We start from the raw sequence: 19,796 nt of genomic DNA, 5'->3' as shown, positions 1-19,796 counted from the left end.
TATATGTATAGTACACAGGGAGGAGCACACCCTATACAAGTCCAAATGCCCTTGGTGCAGGTCAAAAACAGAAATATAATAGAAAGAGTGCCACACACACAGGGACTTAATACAAAAGAAAAAGTGTTTTTATTGAAAAAAATCCAATATTTTTCAATAAAAACACTTTTTCTTTTGTATCAAGTCCCTGTGTGTGTGGCACTCTTTCTATTATTTTTATATATATATATATATATATATATATATATATACACACACACACACACTGCACTTTCCAATCTTTTATCTCGTGCCACCATTTTGTGCTGTACTGCATGTCACTCACTGATCACCTGACAGGAAATAATGCAGATTCTAACTCTGACAGGTAGAAGGGAGGCACTGTGGTGTTCATACAAATGGCCTGTAGATGTCACTGTGTACAAGACTGTTAGACTAGTGTGTGTACACTGTCAGTTAGCAACAAAAACCTTCTCTCTAATATACTGTGTTATACTGTTATGTTCTGCCAGTAGGTGTCAGTATACATATTGTTTTGTGTTTATAAAGCTTTTATGAACCTATGCATTCTGGGAAGAGTCTCCAGGATGTGATGTTATGTTCCTGTTTCCTTCTTGTTGTAAGGTGAATAAAGTATCAGCCATGCTTGCAGCATCATCCTGATTGGTAAGACTCCTGACTGTTACTGCTACTCCAGATTACCCAGATACTCTGCTAACAGGTTATGGGCCCAGATACAGCTCCCAGATACAGCTGGCAGATAAAGTTTACAAATAAGCTGCCACATACAGCCTGCAGATAGAGCTAGCAGATACCGTTCCAGCTATATACCTGAATAGTGGTGCAGTTATAAGCACAGCTCAGGCACCCAGCAGGGACAGCAAGAGTAAAGTCAGAGAGCAGAAGTAATGGCTGCTAACAGCACAAAGTTCTCAGTAGCCAATCTGACTAACAAGAACTACCAGTCTTGGAAGTCTAAAATAAAGATGTTGCTAATCAGAGAAGGTACATAGAAGTGCATACAGGAGGCCAGGCCAAATCCACCCACAGATGAATGGCTAGAGAAAGATCAAAAGGCACAGAGCACTATTTCTCTCAGCATTGATGATGATCAGATTGTGCATATTTGTAAATGTGAAACTGCAAAACAAATGTGGGAGGAGCTACAGAAAGTACATGAGAGAGCAAATCTCAGCAATAAACTGTACCTAATTAGAAAGCTGTACCAGACTAAGCTGATGAAAGGCCAGCATATGCAGGACTATATAAGAAGCACCTTAGAAATGGTGGAACGCCTGCGAGGTGTAGGAGAAGAAATAAAAGACTTTCATGTTGCAGCACTGCTGCTCAGCGGTCTTCCAGAGAGTTATGAAACACTTGTCACAGCACTAGATGCACGGCCAGATGATGAGCTTACACTAGAGTATGTTAAAGGCAAACTTGTGGATGAATACAAGCGTAAAGCAGAAAGTGCAAATGACAAATCTGCTACAGAAACAGAGACTGCACTAAAAATTATAGATCAAACTAAAAACCCTAATGCACTGCGTGAAACACGTGAATGTTATGTTTGCAAAAAGCCAGGTCATTTAAAGGCAAACTGCAGAGTCTGGAAAGCTAGAATGAATCAGCTAAAGAGGCAAGCTAACCAACAAAAGGCCAAAAGTGTTAAAGGAGAAATGGAAGACACAAATGCAGAGTGTGCCTTTCACTCCAAAGAGGATGGCACATCAATTCACAACTGGTGTATTGACTCAGGAGCTACAAGTCATATGACCAATGATAAGAAATTCTTCACTCAGCTTGATCAAAGTAAAGCAGGAAGAATTGCTACAGCTAATGGGCAATATATGGTCTCAGAGGGAGTGGGGGAAGGTTTTCTTCACTGCCCTGTCTCCAAAACAGTCACCAGAAAGATACCTGTCAAGAATGTCCTATATTTCCCAGCTCTTGAAAGTAATTTGTTGTCTGTGAAAAAGCTAACTAAGCAAGGGAATACAGTTACATTTAAAGGTAATGACTGCATTATCACAAAGGGGAGTTGCATACTCGCCAAAGGAAAAATCAGAGATGAACTTTATCAGCTGGACTGTAAGGAAATGGTTAAGGCTGCCAAAGAGGAAAGACATGTGAACTGTATTCATACATGGCACCGTCGCCTTGGGCACAGAAATCCTGAAGCCATAAAAGGACTAGTTCAAGATCAGCATGCCAGTGGTATAAAAATTGATGCATGTAGTAAGCAAATGAAATGTACTAGCTGCATAAAGGGGAAAATGACAAAGAAACCTTTTCCAAAAGCCAGCAACAGCCGAGCTCAACAACCCCTGGACCTAATTCACACAGATCTATGTGGTCCAATGAAAACTCAGACTCCAGGAAAGAAGAAATATTTTCTTACATTTATTGATGATTTCTCAAGGTACACAGTAGTCTACCTGCTGCACAGCAAGGATGAAGTTCCAGAGAAGCTTGAAGAGTATCTTGCTCAAGTAAGCAATAAATTTAGCAAAATGCCAAAAATACTGCGTGCAGACAATGGGACTGAGTACACAAGTGGCAAAACACAAGCCATTCTGAGAAAACATGGAATTATGTTTCAGACTACTGTACCATACAACCCAGAGCAAAATGGTGTTGCAGAGAGAATGAACCGCACATTGTGTGAAAGTGGAAGAAGCATGCTCTTTGATGCAGATATGGCAACCATGTATTGGGGAGAAGCAATTGTGACAGCCTGCTATCTTCAAAACCGCTTACCTGGAAAAGCAATAGAGAAGACTCCATTTGAGCTATGGAATGAAAAGAAACCAGACTTGAGGCACATTAAAATCTTTGGAAGCAAAGCCTATGTACATGTTCCCAAAGAAAAGCGTTCAAAGTGGGAAGCTTGTGCTGAGGAAGGGATACTTGTTGGCTATAGTGAATCTCAAAAAGGGTACAGAATCCTGCACCCAAGCACCAACAAAGTAACAATCAGCAGAAGTGTGATTATTGATGAAAACTCTGTATGTCTAAAGTTTCATGATGTGATAACAACTGCCCAATCTACAGAAGATCCTCAACCAATACTACAGAGCACAGAAACTGAAGTCAGTGTAAATGATACAGAAACTAAACAGGCAGAAGATGAAACCTCTACAACTTCAGTCAGAAAGTCCTCAAGAAGCAATAAGGGCATCCCAGCTAAACGTTTGTCCTATATGGTTCGCACAGCACCACAGCCTGAACCAGCATCATGGGAGAAAATGCAAAAGTTGCCTAACCCTAAGAAGCTCAGAACAAGAATGGGACTAATGTGAGAAGTATTTGTTGAGTGGGGGTGTTAGACTAGTGTGTGTACACTGTCAGTTAGCAACAAAAACCTTCTCTCTAATATACTGTGTTATACTGTTATGTTCTGCCAGTAGGTGTCAGTATACATATTGTTTTGTGTTTATAAAGCTTTTATGAACCTATGCATTCTGGGAAGAGTCTCCAGGATGTGATGTTATGTCCCTGTTTCCTTCTTGTTGTAAGGTGAATAAAGTATCAACCATGCTTGCAGCATCATCCTGATTGGTAAGACTCCTGACTGTTACTGCTACTCCAGATTACCCAGATACTCTGCTAACAAAGACTTATGCTGAGTTAACATAGTACTTTCTATACTGCTGTGAGTGTGAGGGTAGACATGGCCAGCTGCTGGTAGAACCATAAATGCAAACATCTGGTTCTGATTGGTTGCCATGGGATACTGCCCAGGTGCAAATTTGCCCAGGCTTTATAAATGACCCCCAGTAAGGGTATTTTTCCATCTTTTTCCCTTGTGCTACCATTATGTGCTGTACTGCATGTCACTCACTGATCACCTGACAGGAAATAATGCAGGTTCTAACTCTGACAGGTAGAAGGGAGGCAAAGACAATATGGTGCTTATACAATGGCCTGTAGATGTCACGGTGTACAAGACCAGGGCCACTGCTGGCCAAATGGGTGTGAAATTTACTTTTGTGCCCCCTCCCCCAAATATTACGGAAGTAAAAATTTAAATAATTAAAAAAAACACCTACTATAGGGGCCCCACACACAGTGCCCCCATAGACAATGCCCCCAATAGCCCCCATAGATTGATAGAACTATCTGGGACAGCGGGATGCACTATAAAAACCGGTGGGACAGTGTTGGGGGGTATGTTATAATATATAAAAAGGTTTTATTTTTTGGAGCAGCTGGGATGGTGCCCCCCTGGGAGTTGGGTGCCCTATGCGTACTCTGCTTATAGGGAGCGGCAGCCCTGTACAAGACATGCTGAGTTAACATAGTACTTTCTAAACTGCTATATGCCTTAAGGTACCAGCAGGCCCTGGGTAAAATTTCATTGGCTAAAATCACCATACTGTGGGATTACATGAGAGGTCTGCTATCTCTGCAGGGTGCTTCTGCCATAAAGAATGAATGGAATACGCTTGGGTGCAGGCATAGCCGAAATACGCATAAAAATGCAAGAGTTTGGGTGGAATTTTTAACAAGCGTTTTTCCGCTTGCCAAAAATATCTGCCCTACGCCTCGTCTGACGTCTGACAGCATAAAGTGACACTAAATAACTACTCTTCAAAATGTGAATGTACATTAAAACTTACTTATAGATCGAGTTGATGGTTTCTTGCTGATAGGGCTGCTTTTGTAAGTAATTATTCCTAAACCTGACTGCTTTGCCAGCCTGACTGTCCCCAACCAGTCAGTTACAGCTTCTAATGCTAACGGCCTACTGCTGCACAAATATGGCCGCCCCCTCATAGAGGAACATGGGGGATCAGATAGGGAATGTAAATGCAATGTTATGCTAGTAAAGAAAGATTTAGGGGCAGATTTACTAAAACCCTAACTTTTTTCATTTTTTTTATTTTAAAATTTGAATAAACTCATTTCCACGAATGTCTGACATTTACTAAAAAGTCTGAACTGAAAAAGTAAGAGAGGGAAAAAGTCACGGAAAAGTTGTGAAACCTTTTTAATTGTCACATTGAAACTTCTACTGTCACAAAAAAAGCAGCTTCAAAAACCTCTAAAGCAAAGGAAGATCCTCCGGGGAAGGGACATCTGCCATTGACTAGTGATGGGCGAAATGTTTCGCCAGGCATGGATTCGCGGAAAAATTCGCTGCACGGGCAAAAATTGTCGCCGGCGTCAAAAAAGAATAGTCGCGGGCGTCAAAATAATAGCCGTGCGACAAAATAATAGCCCCGGGCGACAAAACAATAGCCCCGGGCAACAAAACAATAGCCGCGGGCGACAAAACAATAGCCGCGGGCGACGAAACAATAGCCGCGCGACAAAATAATAGCCACGGGCGACGAAACAATAGCCCCGGGCGACAAAACAGTAGCCGCGGGCGACGAAACAATAGCCACGCGACAAAATAATAGCCGTCCGACAAAATAATAGCCGCGGGCGACGAAACAATAGCCGCGCGACAAAATAATAGCCGCGGGCGACGAAACAATAGCCGCGCGACAAAATAATAGCCGCAGGTGACGAAACAATAGCCGTGCGACAAAATAATAGCCGCGGGCGACGAAACAATAGCCGCGCGACAAAATAATAGCCGTGGGCGACAAAAGAATAGAAGCGGGTGACAATTTTTTTTGTCGCACGACATTTTTGACGTTTCGCGAATTTTTCGCCGTTTCACGGATCTTTTGAAAGATTCGCAAATTTTTCGGCGAAGCGAAACGGAACAGATTCGCTCATCACTACCATTGACTTCTAAATGATCTCAGTAAGTTTTTGATAGCGAATTGTTCAGATTTGTAAGGCGGATATTTTTGGCAAGCGTAAAAGCGCTTGCTGAAAATTATGCCCTACGCCTCCTACATGTGCCTGCACCCGAATGAATGAGATACGCTCAGCTGCAGGCATATGTAGCCGATATACGCATGAAAATGTGAGATAATGCACGTCTCACGTTTTCATGCGTATTTTGGTTACATGTGCCTGCACCCGAGCATATCTCATTCATTTGGGTGCAGGCACATGTAGGAGGCGTAGGGCGGTATTTTCGGCAAATGCTTTTTTCACTTGCCAAAAATATCAGCCCTACGTCTCATCTGACATTAGCCTTAGCTGTTTTGACACATAGGTCATTTTGAAAAAAGTTGCAACTTTTTTTCAGCGACTTTTAGCGCTAAAAAAATCCAGATCAGAAAAAAAGTCTGATATAACTGGAACATGATAGAACTCACTGGGGACTAGAAGCTATTAGGGACTCACCCAGTCAAAAGAGGAAGGGGGACAAGATAATGTTAGGGAAACAAAGGGAAATCTAAGGGGGCTGGCCTTATGGAAGCTCTAGCAAGGGGCAACAGGGAACTGGAATTAGAGTGAGAGTGATACATAGGCTCTAATGGCATACATACAATATTTACAGTTCTTTATATACATGATATGTGATGCTGAAAACTGACTTTGTTACCAAGTTTTTTTATGTTTCGTGTCATGGCCCCATGGGGCAAGTACATTCTAAAGGGTAAATTGTAGGGGTAGGTTTATTACAGGCCTTAGTTCACCTTTAAAATATGTTATATGCATATTTTATTCAAACCCAAGGTTTTAATTGGTTTGAGCTTCAGCTTGTAGAACTTTCCAATATAAAAGGGAAATGTAAATTGTATGCTGAATAGAATGAAAAAACAGCAGCACTCCGGAAATGTTGTAGAAAAAAGTGACTTTACTCAAGTGCACACAGCAACGTTTCGGGCTTAAACCAGCCCTTTATCAAGCCTAATCATACAAATACAATTTAAGTGTTATATACCCACAGGAAAGGGAGGGACCAACACTCCAGCCCTCCATTTAACCCATAGTGTTCAATATACAGATTTTACACATATCAAGTTTTCAAATTGCAAAAAAACATATAAAACAGCACATGTGTATGTCATAATAATACTTCCATAATATACTCTAGTGTATCAAGTGCATCAAAATTTAATAGTGAAAAATATACTGCTAACGTATAGGAACAATAAATGTCTTACTTTAATGTATTAAAAATAATTGCTTTTTCCTTATTTCTTTTTTCTTTTTGGCTCCGATGCCAAACTCAGGGGACAAATCACCCCTGAATTGTTAGGAATCTGGAGCTTCCACATCTCTGAATCTTACTGTCCTATAACAAAAACAGTAATACACAAATTTTTAGATAAAACCAAAAGCAAAACACAATATTTGTTAAAACACAGTATTTGTTAAAAACATATATTGGGTACTTTGTCACCAGGTGGTCTTAACAGGGAATATACCCCTATGCTATTTATATAAGTAAGTGATTACGAGTGCTTGTTTTTAACAAATACTGTGTTTTAACAAATATTGTGTTTTGCTTTTGGTTTTATCTAAAAATTTGTGTATTACTGTTTTTGTTATAGGACAGTAAGATTCAGAGATGTGGAAGCTCCAGATTCCTAACAATTCAGGGGTGATTTGTCCCCTGAGTTTGGCATCGGAGCCAAAAAGAAAAAAGAAATAAGGAAAAAGCAATTATTTTTAATACATTAAAGTAAGACATTTATTGTTCCTATATGTTAGCAGTATATTTTTCACTATTAAATTTTGATGCACTTGATACACTAGAGTATATTATGGAAGTATTATTATGACATACACATGTGCTGTTTTATATGTTTTTTTGCAATTTGAAAACTTGATATGTGTAAAATCTGTATATTGAACACTATGGGTTAAATGGAGGGCTGGAGTGTTGGTCCCTCCCTTTCCTGTGGGTATATAACACTTGATTGTATTTGTATGATTAGGCTTGATAAAGGGCTGGTTTAAGCCCGAAACGTTGCTGTGTGCACTTGAGTAAAGTCACTTTTTTCTACAACATTTCCGGAGTGCTGCTGTTTTTTCATTCTATTCTGGATATTGTTTTACCCTGGCTGAGGGTTCAGCTTGCACCTGGGGCTACAATTAGCCGGTTTGTCCATTGTGTAGCACACCTTAATCAATTTGTAAATTGTATGCTGTTATCATCAATATTACATGACCGAGGAAGAAGAGTTTGTGTATTAATGTTAAATCAAACATTACTTACTCATGTATGTTTTCTGTAGGAGATTGAGTTGGTTCCTGATAGAGAGTGTCCATGGGTATTGCACATTCACACATAGGCACGAGGGGCCCACTGAAGCCTGTTCCTCCCACATTTTCAGTAAGGATTGTGGGGCCATCAACCCGCTTGGAATCATCAGTGTTCACAAAGGCATTAGGTTTAAAGAGATGCAAGGGTTCTGCCATATTTCACACCTAATCATTTTAGGGGGGAAAAGGATATATCACAAATGTTATACATTCAAATGAAACAAGAGGACTAGTATGCAATGAGAATTAATCAGTTACATTAATATATAATAATATTTATCAGGGTAAAATCATACCTCTTTTTCATTCTCTACCATATCACCTTCCCACTATGTCATTTTCTCTCCCAAACTAAACCAGTGGATAACATATTAACCAGCACAAATGGAATTCCAGCCGTTCAAATATACAATGATTTAGCATCAGAAGACTCAGTGAGTATTGGTGCAGTTTGTGGCCTTTTGCCCCCCCCATACAGTATATATTTATACATAGTTATCATATCTCTCCTCCAGAGTAACCAATCCCAGCTTGGCCAGTCTTTCCTCATAAATGAATAGTGATGAGTGAATTTTTTCATGAAGGCATTGATATAAATATTTTTCTAGCACATTTTTAGGTGCAATAGATGTTGCCTGACAACTGTAAATTATCTTCTATGAAGCCTAGACACTGGAGTGGCAGAGGATGTGATCTACTAAGACTTTGCTAAAGCATTTGATACAGTATCACACAGCAGGTTAATGGTTAAATTAAGGAAAATTGGCCTAGAACAGGGGTAGGGAACCTATGGCTCGCGAGCCAGGCGTGGCTCTTTTGATGGCTGTATCTGGCTCGCTGCCAAATCTTTAATAAAAAAAAATAACGGGGGGTGTGGCCTGCGCTTGGTGGATAGAAGTCATGTTCTAAGCCTTAGAACATGTCTTCTATCTGCCGAGCGCAGGCCACGCTCTCCTTGGCACCTTGCCCCTGTGCTCGGCGGAAAGAAGATGTGTTCTAAGCCTTAGAACACGTCTTCTATCAGCCGAGCGCAGGCCACGCCCTCCTCCACCTCCTTGGGACCCACCCTACCTTGCCTCTGCGCTCAGCGGATAGAAGACATGTTCTAAGCCTTAGAACACGTCTTCTATCCGCCGAGCGCAGGCCACACCCTCCTCTGCATCGCATCCAGCATCCTTGGGACCCACCCTACCTTGCCCCGCAGCATCTGCGGCCAAACATATTGTATGGCTCTCACGAAATTAGATTTTAAAATATGTGGTGTTTATGGCTCTCTCAGCCAAAAAGATTCCCGACCCCTGGCCTAGAACATAATATTTGTACTTGCATAGAGAACTGGAGGAATGTTCCATGCAGGATGTTGCTGATTTGCAAGAGATATTTGACTAAACTGGAGAACTGGGCAGCAATTTGGCAAATGAGGTTCAAAGTTGATAAGGCCAAGATTATGCACTTTGGCAGAAATAAAATGAATGCTAGTTATACACCAACTGGGAGTGAGTTAGGGGCCTCCTTAACTTAAAAGGATCTGGGGATTTTTTGTGGATAAGAAAGCGTGTAACTCTAGGCAGAGTCTCTCATTGGCTACTAAAGCAAATAAAGGATCATTTTGCATAAAACCAGCATTAACTTGTCAGAATAAAACGTAATTTGGCCTTTTTTTTATAGATTCTTGGTAAAGCTTCACCTTGAGTATGCAGTGCAGTTATGGGACCTAGTCCTTAATAAGGGCTTTTTTAGTGACTTTTTCAGGGTTTGTAAAGGAGAGTAAAGGAGGTCCAGATAAGAGGGGGTATTTCCTTTCTTTTGGGGGTTAAGCTTTTAAAGAAATTGAACTTTAAAGACATCAATGTATTATCTAGAAAACATTTGTATGAGAACAATTCGTAAATTTTTCTTCTGTTCCTGTTTAGTGGTAAAGGGTTGTGCAACCAAAAACAGGAATTGGTTTATATTATTAGTACTTTAAAACTGCCAAGAAGAATTTTTGAGAGTGCTTGGTTTTGTTTAAAAGGGAGATTGTTTGTGATGGGTAATGTGAGCTACCTCAGGTTAGTCAACAGATTTAGTACATGGAGCTGTGATTTAAGCTGGCCATACACGTGGCGATCTCACGATGTTTCGTACGACCGTCGGTCGCACGAAACATCGTCAGATCCGCCACACACCATTCAGGGCTGAATCGGCAGGTAAGGAGGTAGAAACAATAGGATTTCTACCTCCTTCTGCCGATTCAGCTCTGAAGGGAGAATTTTGGTCAGGCGCCTTCTATGGCGCCCGATCAAAATTTTCTAACTTGGCCGATCGGCGAGCCGACCGATTTCAGCAGCTTCCTGCGATATCGGTCGGCTCGCTGACATGCCATACACGCACCGATTATCGTACGAAACGAGGTTTCGTACGATAATATCGGTGCGTGTATGGCCACCTTTAAGGGAAACAATGGAGCACTTTTTTGTTCATTGTCAAGTCTCTAGGATTTTTTTATGAATGGGTGATGGTGGAAAATGGTGATCACTTGACTCACTGAAGCTTGTGTGCAGGTATGTTTTGGATCTGAGTTTTTTTGGATAAGGGACCCCTCTGTAATTTGGATCTCCATACCTTAAGTCTACTAAAAAATATTTAAACATTAAATAAACCCAATAGGATTATTTTGCTTTCAATAAGGGGTAATTATATCTTAGTTGGGATCAAGTACAGGTACTGTTTTATTATTACAGAGAAAAGGGAATCATTTAACCATTAAATAAACCCAATAGGGCTGTTCTGCCCCCAATAAGGGGTAATTATATCTTAGTTGGGATCAAGTACAGGTACTGTTTTATTATTACAGAGAAAAAGGAATCATTTAACCATTAAATAACCCCAATAGGGCTGTTCTGCCCCAAATAAGGGATAATTATATCTTAGTTGGGATCAAGTACAGGTACTGTTTTATTATTACAGAGAAAAGGGAATCATTTAACCATTAAATAAACCCAATAGGGCTGTTCTGCCCCCAATAAGGGGTAATTATATCTTAGTTGGGATCAAGTACAGGTACTGTTTTATTATTACAGAGAAAAGGGAATCATTTAACCATTAAATAAACCCAATAGGGCTGTTCTGCCCCCAATAAGGGGTAATTATATCTTAATTGGGATCAAGTACAGGTACTGTTTTATTATTACAGAAAAAAGGGAATCATTTAACCATTAAATAAACCCAATAGGACTGTTCTGCCCCAATAAGGGGTAATTATATCTTAGTTGGGATCAAGTACAGGTACTGTTTTATTATTACAGAGAAAAGGGAATCATTTAACCATTAAATAAACCCAATAGGACTGTTCTGCCCCCAATAAGGGGTAATTATTTCCTAGTTGGGATCAAGTACAAGGTACAGTTTTATGATTACAGATTAAAAGGCAATCATTTTTAAAAAAAATTCAATTATTTGTTTAAAATGGAGTCTATGGGATATGGCTGTCATGTAATTTGGAGCTTTCTGGATAACAGGTTTCTAGACAACAGATTTCATACCTGTATTATAATAAACAATGTACTCACTGCTGTAAAATATGAGGATCTTATAAGTCACCTCAGCGTTCCATGAGATGTAGCAAAGCCTTTACAGGAGGTCATGGAACTCCTTGGTGACTTATTTTATCCTTATATTTTGCAATAAATTGTATATTATTCACTATATAATACCCACGAGACAATAATATTTTTTAGTGATGTCAGCAGTTTTATTTGGTACTTAATGATGTTATATGTGTCACATGACTTATTAAAAGGTGTGTTACGAAAAATAATGTACCCCTTTGTTGTGATATATAAGTATATAAGTCATCTCACAGTGCAGGACCTGTATAAAAAACACTTGGCCTTCAGCCTTTTGGTACCTTTCTTCATGGAACTCAGTGACAACTAATATCCTTATATTTACAACAGGGGGTACTTTATTCCTAATATAAGACAGCACTGAGCTCACTCCTTTCTCTGCTGAACACTTATGCAGCTAAAAGCCATACCCCATCCCACTACAGCCATTTGTGTTTACCTGCATGAATGGGGCAGATAATAAGCAGATGCCACACCGGATCCTCAGCGCTGCATTTTGCTTCTGACTCCAGCCTCCTCTTATACTTCAGGACAATCAAAGACAGAAAATTGTGGAACACTATTTATCTATTTATTGGGCTTGTTTCAGTTCTCTGAAATCTTCATGAAGTAACAGGAACTAAACTCAACCACAAATTTCTGACTACTGTACACGTGTTCAGTCTGTAGGCATGTATGTGTAAATCTTTGGGTATATAGTATGTCGGTGTGCCAGTCTGTGTGTGAATGTGTGTGCGTGTGTCAGTCTCCACTGGAACCAGTATAAATGACCTGGCCAATACGCTTCTAAAAATCCCATAGGAATGAATAGAACATAATGGAATAGAATAGAATGAATAGTTTTTTTGTATTGAGCTCTAAACTTACATTTTAATAAATCTGCCCCTATAAAGTGGGGGTACTGAAACTCCAAATATATTATACTCCATGAAAGGCAATAGGGCTGATTCACTAAAGTGCGATAAAACGAGCGCTATTTATAGCATGCGTTAAAATTTTTATTGCGTCTTATTTTTCTCGTCTTAACGCACGATTCACTAAAAGCATACTTGCGTTAATTTAGACGCTGCTATTTGCGCTATTTAAGTCGCGAAGAATATTTTCGTGTGCTACTTGTCGCGTGCACTTATTAACGCACATGCGCTACTTATTGCACGCACGCCATATTAGCCATACACATCATTACGTTCGTAAAACTACTTTTCTGAAAATGCCCCTGCAAACTGGCGGCTGCATCACTCTGGGGCCAACACAGACTTGAATAAATCTCACTGCAAAGTCCATATTGTGTTGCCAAAAGCTCATGAACTGTACTTTTCTATAATTACCGACTGCCCCAAGTAGGTGTTAATTTTCGCACAGACTAATGCGATATTTAGCGCGTCTAAGTGTTTGTGAATCAAGTGTTAGTATTCGGTTGTGCGCTATTAACACACGCGATATGCGACTTAACGCATGCGATAATACTTTAGCGAATCACGCTTTTTTTGCTCCAATTTCAGCTAAAAAAAAATGCGATAACGCTTATCGCACTTTGGTGAATCAACCCTAATGTGTCCTGACAACCTCTTACCGTTCCATAAAGCAGGCTGCTAAGGATTGGTGTAGGTATCAGCCTCCTACCAGTCAAAATTCAAACTCCAAAATAGAGTGCAGAGACCTGTGTTCCCCCCATGAGTACAGTTGTACCTGTGTTTGTCAGAGCTGTATTCATAAGACATGGGCAGGGGGAGGCACATAATGGTTCTTCCCACAATGGTATCCAACGTTTCGAGCACCAACTGTGCTCTTCCTCAAGAGGAAGACCACAGTTGGAGCTCGAAACGTTGGAAATTTTTCACTAAATACATTTTTTGTTTTTTAACAAAGTCCCTGTGTGTGCGGCTCACTGTCTTGCTATTTATATGTTTTTGCAAGCACCCTGGGCATTTGATTACTAACAGGGTGTGCTCTGTGTTTTCCTGTATGTATATATATATATATATATATTTCATTTATTTGTATTATTTTTTATTGTACATTTTCATTAATCAGCATTACCTATTTTTAAAATTATTCTATAGATATATCTATTTAAAGAAAAACAGAGAGCTGTGCACCAGCTTGTGGGAATCTGAGTCTTTATTTCACAAGCTCGAACATAACCAGAAGAAGAGTTATGTAACCCGCATACGAATGGAGAACAACTGAAAACAGAAGTACGGTGACTTCCATGAAAATTAGGTAATATGGGTATAGGGTGCATTGCCTGGAATGCATAGAATGTGTTTTTTTTCTAAATAAGGAATTCTTCCATAATTTGGATCTCCATACCATAAGTCTGCTAAACATAATTTAAACATGAAATAAACCCAATAGGATTGTTCTGCCCCCAATAAAGGGTAATTATATCTTAGTTGGGATCAAGTACAGGTACTGTTTTATTATTACAGAGAAAAGGGAATCATTTAACCATTAAATAAACCCAATAGGGCTGTTCTGCCCCCAATAAGGGGTAATTATATCTTAGTTGGGATCAAGTACAGGTACTGTTTTATTATTACAGAGAAAAGGGAATCATTTAACCATTAAATAAACCCAATAGGGCTGTTCTGCCCCCAGTAGGGGGTAATTATATCTTAGTTGGGATCAAGTACAGGTACTGTTTTATTATTACAGAGAAAAGGGAATCATTTAACCATTAAATAAACCCAATAGGACTGTTCTGCCCCAATAAGGGGTAATTATATCTTAGTTGGGATCAAGTACAGGTACTGTTTTATTATTACAGAGAAAAAGGAGATCACTGGACTCTATGGGGCCCTGGGAAATGGCCTTCCCAAAATTTGGAGCTTTTTGATAATGAGTTTCAGGATAAAGTTTTAGGATACACATATACATATTTTGTCTCAACCATGGAATTTTCCTTCATTATTCTGCTTTTTTCCCATTTCAACTCTGGCCACTGTCTCTGGATTTTCAGTGTTTGAATTTCCTCACCATATTCCTGATGAGAGCCGAGGCACTATATTATTTTCTTTCTTTTTCATATGCCCCTAGTGTGCCTGAAGGAAGACTGTCTTACCTCTTCTTCAACAAGTACTATATGAAGTACCTGTCCTGCTGATCAGCGACTGAGCCCAATCCAGCTGTCTCTGTGCCGCTGTCAGCCACCATCTTTTTTATATTCATTCTTTAGGTACCCGGTTTCTTTACCCCATCCATGAGTAATAATGAAGCCTCACACAAAAGAACAGATTCCTTTTCCATGAAAATATATTTATTTTCTTATATGTATCTGTATATACAAACATTGCTTGCAATGTTTAAAAAAAATAAAATAAAAACAATTACATAGCTTGTATTGCCATTTGCCCAACCCACCCAAATCCAATCAGTATATATTTTTACTATACTGGAGGTCTTTGGGACCACATATCAACTATCTCTAGTCAATAAAAGCAAGTGATTACGATAACAACATAAACACTGGCCAGAAGCAAGAAAGAAACCTGACTGTAACCTCAATAAACCCACAATTAACCCTTGAAAATTTAACAAAACTGGCAGAGTAATACTACACTTGCCTTAAAGCTTACAATCTTGGGTTAAAAAAATGAACTCCGTCTAATGCCTTGAGCTCCCATTATGCCCAGGTCCTTTCTGGTACCAGCAATCAATTAAATCATAAATCCTGGAAACAATATAAAAAAAACACGCAGTTAGATTGGAAATCAGAATTCCTGATTTACTACTCTCACTGTACCCTCGAAGAAATAATAAGCAATTAAAGCTATAATGCACTAAACTCACTGCATAATTAACCTTTGCAGCACTAAAAGCACAATACAAAAATCATTGCTTCACAGTAAGAGCCAAGGTCAGAATCCCAGACCCACCAGTGTAGAGCACTGATCAAGAATTAAAATTCACTTTTGTCTGTCTGTAAAAGTGTGATTATGGCTGTGCAAAACAAAAAACTATGGAAAACAGTTACTTGTATTTTTAGGTGGTAGGGTGCAGTTTTCAGTTGGTGCCGGCAATGAATTCCATGTGCCCAGGAGGAGTGAGGGGTTACTCTGGGGGGGTCAGGGTTAAAGAGCGTGGTAGTTATTATTGTTACCTGGGCGCTGTTGTCATTGGCTTATGAGACAAAAGGGTCCCAGGAACAAACATCAGCGCTGCTCTTCACTTTACCTGTAGGGTTGCCACCATGCAGGGATTTGACCAGCCCAGCCGGTAAATCACCAGCTAAGGCCAGGCAATGTACTTGCTGATAAATTTGTAATACCCCATAAATCCCTCCCTTCCCTGACCCTCTCTGCTGCCGGAGTCCCCCTTATACAGATCATCCTGCATATGCCCCGCCTGTTTCCTGCCCACTCCCATTGCCCCACCCATTCTGCCCATTTCCCCGCCCCGTGTCACATCACCTCCTATCCCCCCACCCGAAGGGCAACCCTATTTACCTGTAAGGTTCTGCATAATTTAAGCAGTTTACTTCAAAAGCCAATAAAATGTCTGCAAATCTGAAAGTGCCAGAGAATGCAGAATTTATGATCTTTGTTACCTTTATCCACAGACTGTAGAATCTATGACCTGTGGCACTTTAAAAGCCATGTAAGTTTTATTTTGGTCAGGTTCCTCTTTACTAAATAATTCTGATAATACAAAAAGCATTGCGAAGACTTGAAAAATACAGTATGTCACAATGCTAGAGCAGTTAATATGGAAGTGCTGCGCCCTGTGCCACGTCTGAGAGCACTTCTCTGTGCCACATTCACTTATATTTGTGATTCATTATTTCTCCAGTTCTTCTTATGAGTCTGGGCTTGTGGGTCTTTTTCAAGAAGCACCATGGTATCTTCTGAATGTTGGTCAGCTTTATGCTTCCCCACTAACGGTCGATCTATGGAAAAGAAAAAAATAACAATATTAGTTAAATTAAGTCTAAAGCTGCCGTGCATATGCCCAACAGGTCAGTTCCACTTACTGTAAGGCCATGTAACAAAACAGCAGCATTTCAGTTTATGCTTTAATAAATGGAGCAGCCCCATACAGCTGCTATCAGACAGGATACACCCACTCCCCACAGGGTTTATAATCTCCCATTGTTTTTGTAAAGGACAAATAAAGGTAAATATGAAGTACTGTCTGTCACAAAGGCCACTATAACAGTTAGAAATGCTTTAACACTCTTTCTCATGCCCTTTAACACACAAAGCAATCCTATTCCCTTGCTTCAGGTTGGGTCACATCAGAGTTCACTCCCAATGCTGTGGCACCTGCATTCCTGGGTGCAAGTTTTTGTTAAGTGATCACTAAGGGGCACCCACTTGTGCTCCTTAGTGCTCTTACCCTTGTACCCTCAGGGAAAATTAAAAAAACCCTGTTTATGCTTAACTTACACATGTATTCCTCATATTACTGCTCAATAAGAACCATTTTACTTCTCCTTATCTACATGTAGCAGCTACCTAGCTCCTTGTAGGATATTCATGACATATTTAGGGTCATGGATCCAACATGCAGTTTCAGGTCTCATCACTTCAAGATTTAGAACAATGACCTGATTTCATTCATCTGTAGGATAATGAAAAAGAAAGAAGACAAATTATTCTACAGGTATAGGACCCGTTATCCAGAATGCTCGGGACCAAGGGTATTCCAGATAAGGGGTCTTTCCGTAATTTGGATCTCCATACGTTAAGTCAACTAAAAAAGCAATAAAACGTTAATTAAACCCAATAGGATTGTTTTGCATCCAATAAGGATTAATTATATCTTAGTTGGGATCAAGTACAGGTACTGTTTTATTATTACAGAGAAAAGGGAATCATTTAACCATTAAATAAACCCAATAGGGCTGTTCTGCCCCCAATAAGGGGTAATTATATCTTAGTTGGGATCAAGTACAGGTACTGTTTTATTATTACAGAGAAAAGGGAATCATTTAACCATTAAATAAACCCAATAGGGCTGTTCTGCCCCCAATAAGGGGTAATTATATCTTAGTTGGGATCAAGTACAGGTACTGTTTTATTATTACAGAGTAAAGGGAATCATTTAACCATTAAATAAACCCAATAGGGCTGTTCTGCCCCCAATAAGGGGTAATTATATCTTAGTTGAGATCAAGTACAGGTACTGTTTTATTATTACAGAGAAAAGGGAATCATTTAACCATTAAATAAACCCAATAGGGCTGTTCTGCCCCCAATAAGGGGTAAGTATATCTTAGTTGGGATCAAGTACAGGTACTGTTTTATTATTACAGAGAAAAGGGAATCATTTAACCATTAAATAAACCCAATAGGGCTGTTCTGCCCCCAATAAGGGGTAATTATATCTTAGTTGGGATCAAGTACAGGTACTGTTTTATTATTACAGAGAAAAGGGAATCATTTAAACATGAAATAAACCCAATAGGGCTGTTCTGCCCCCAATAAGGGGTAATTATATCTTAGTTGGGATCAAGTACAGGTACTGTTTTATTATTACAGAGAAAAAGGAAACCATTTTTAAAAATGTGAATTATTTGATTGAAATGGAGTCTATGGGAAATGGGCTTTCCGTAATTTGGAACTTACTGGATAATGGGTTTTCCGGATAAGCGGTCCAATACCTGTACTGTTTTATTACTACAGAGAAAAAGGAAATCGGTTTTAAAATTCTGAATTATTTGAGTATAATGGAGTCTATGGGAGACAGGCTTTCCATAATTCTGAGCTTTCTGGATAACGGCTTTCCGGATAAGGGATCCCATACCTGTATTATCTTCTTGAACCCCCTGCCTCTACATCCCAATTCCCCAATGCCAGGGAATGAAGAAAGCATCTTCCATTTTTTGCTTTGTCTTTAAGCATCTCTAGCCCGGTCTTCTCCTATTTCTGGTTTCATGCCAGTACCTGTTGAGTAAGCCAGTGCCAGGGCATATTCAAGCCAGGACCATGAGGGAGCACACACAGGTCTGCTCAGTGCGTGGCACCCAGTCACCTATTTTTGATATGCCCTTTAGAGCTATGAGACACATTTCACACAGTAAATGGCACTGAGATAAGTCTGTTATGGGAAGGCGTTAATTGAAAATGTATCCTTAAACTTCCCAATGTTAATGTTTCTTTGAAGACCCGCTACTATTATAGGTGCAGCTGTGCCCTAATGTAGTAGCCTATAGCAGCCACCTAGCTTTTGTTATTCTTCCTGCAGATTTACCAAAACGTCATAATTTCTCATTTTGTTTTATTTTCAAATTCAACTAAACTCGTTTTCCCGAATGTCTAATATTTACAAAAAAAAAGTCACAAGGAAAAGTTGCTGCGAGAAAAGACTGTTTTTTCGAATGTTGCAAAGAAAATCACGACTTTATTGAATTGTCGCTGCTACAATTAAAAAAAGTTGAGTTTTTAGACAGAACCCAGTGAGATCTTTAAAGTATCAAGACAAAAGAAAGAACTTCAAAGAAAGGGAAGGGACCTTTGCCATTGACTTCTACATGAACTCGCAAATTTAGCAAATTGTCGAATTCGGATTTTTAGCTGTTTAGACGCATAGTAAGTCACACTGTTTTTTCCTCTGTCTTTTTGAGCTAAAAATTAATTTCAAGTTAGTAAATGGGCCCCTACATGTATGGCAGCCACCTGTTGATTGGTTGCAGCTAATTATTGCTCTAATGCAATGTTTCTCACAATGTCTCCATTATATCTTTAGTTATAGAAGTGCCCAATGGGAATCTCTTACCTCTCTGCAAGTTGCACCTTCCAGGATCCTCATTAATAATGGCAATATCCTGTTTCCAGTGGCACCAGTTCACCTCATCAACCCTTAAGGAAGAGAAGGTAAAGCCCCAAAAGTAATTAAACCCCAGAAAACCATATCTTTTTGTAAATTGCACAGCACTCCAAATTAGGTAAATGTGTACTTTTACTCCAAACCTACAAAAAGTCAAAGCTTTGCTTAACTTGTATTGGTTATTGGTTGTATGTATGTATTCTTGTATGTTTAATGTATGCACACCTATTTATTGTCCAATACTATGGGATATGTTGTTGTTTTAAAAATATACGAACAATAATTTAGCTGACT

The 19,796-nt window shown here is 39.5% G+C and overlaps 2 protein-coding genes across 2 annotated transcripts in view; both read right to left on the bottom strand.

Moving 5' to 3' along the window:
* trpv4l.2 (transient receptor potential cation channel, subfamily V, member 4 like, gene 2) overlaps positions 1 to 12,291 on the bottom strand; it is a 28,335-nt gene extending 16,044 nt beyond the window's left edge. Inside the window, exons 1-2 of the mRNA XM_012965188.3 lie at positions 12,172 to 12,291; positions 8,078 to 8,289 (exon numbers count right to left, since the gene is read on the bottom strand). Coding sequence (XP_012820642.2) covers positions 8,078 to 8,280 — 203 coding nt within the window. The 5' untranslated portion in view covers positions 8,281 to 8,289; positions 12,172 to 12,291. The remainder of the gene's footprint in view (positions 1 to 8,077; positions 8,290 to 12,171) is intronic.
* A 2,692-nt stretch (positions 12,292 to 14,983) lies between these two features.
* The window catches only part of trpv4l.1 (transient receptor potential cation channel, subfamily V, member 4 like, gene 1), a 28,014-nt gene continuing 23,201 nt past the window's right edge, over positions 14,984 to 19,796 (bottom strand). The window contains exons 18-19 of the mRNA XM_018094908.2: positions 19,452 to 19,534; positions 14,984 to 16,620 (exon numbers count right to left, since the gene is read on the bottom strand). Coding sequence (XP_017950397.2) covers positions 16,496 to 16,620; positions 19,452 to 19,534 — 208 coding nt within the window. The 3' untranslated portion in view covers positions 14,984 to 16,495. The remainder of the gene's footprint in view (positions 16,621 to 19,451; positions 19,535 to 19,796) is intronic.

The sequence above is a fragment of the Xenopus tropicalis genome, chromosome 6 (assembly GCF_000004195.4).
Source record: "Xenopus tropicalis strain Nigerian chromosome 6, UCB_Xtro_10.0, whole genome shotgun sequence".
NCBI lineage: Eukaryota > Metazoa > Chordata > Amphibia > Anura > Pipidae > Xenopus > Xenopus tropicalis.
Note: the sequence above shows the minus strand (reverse complement) of the source record. Positions and strands in the feature narration are given on the sequence as shown.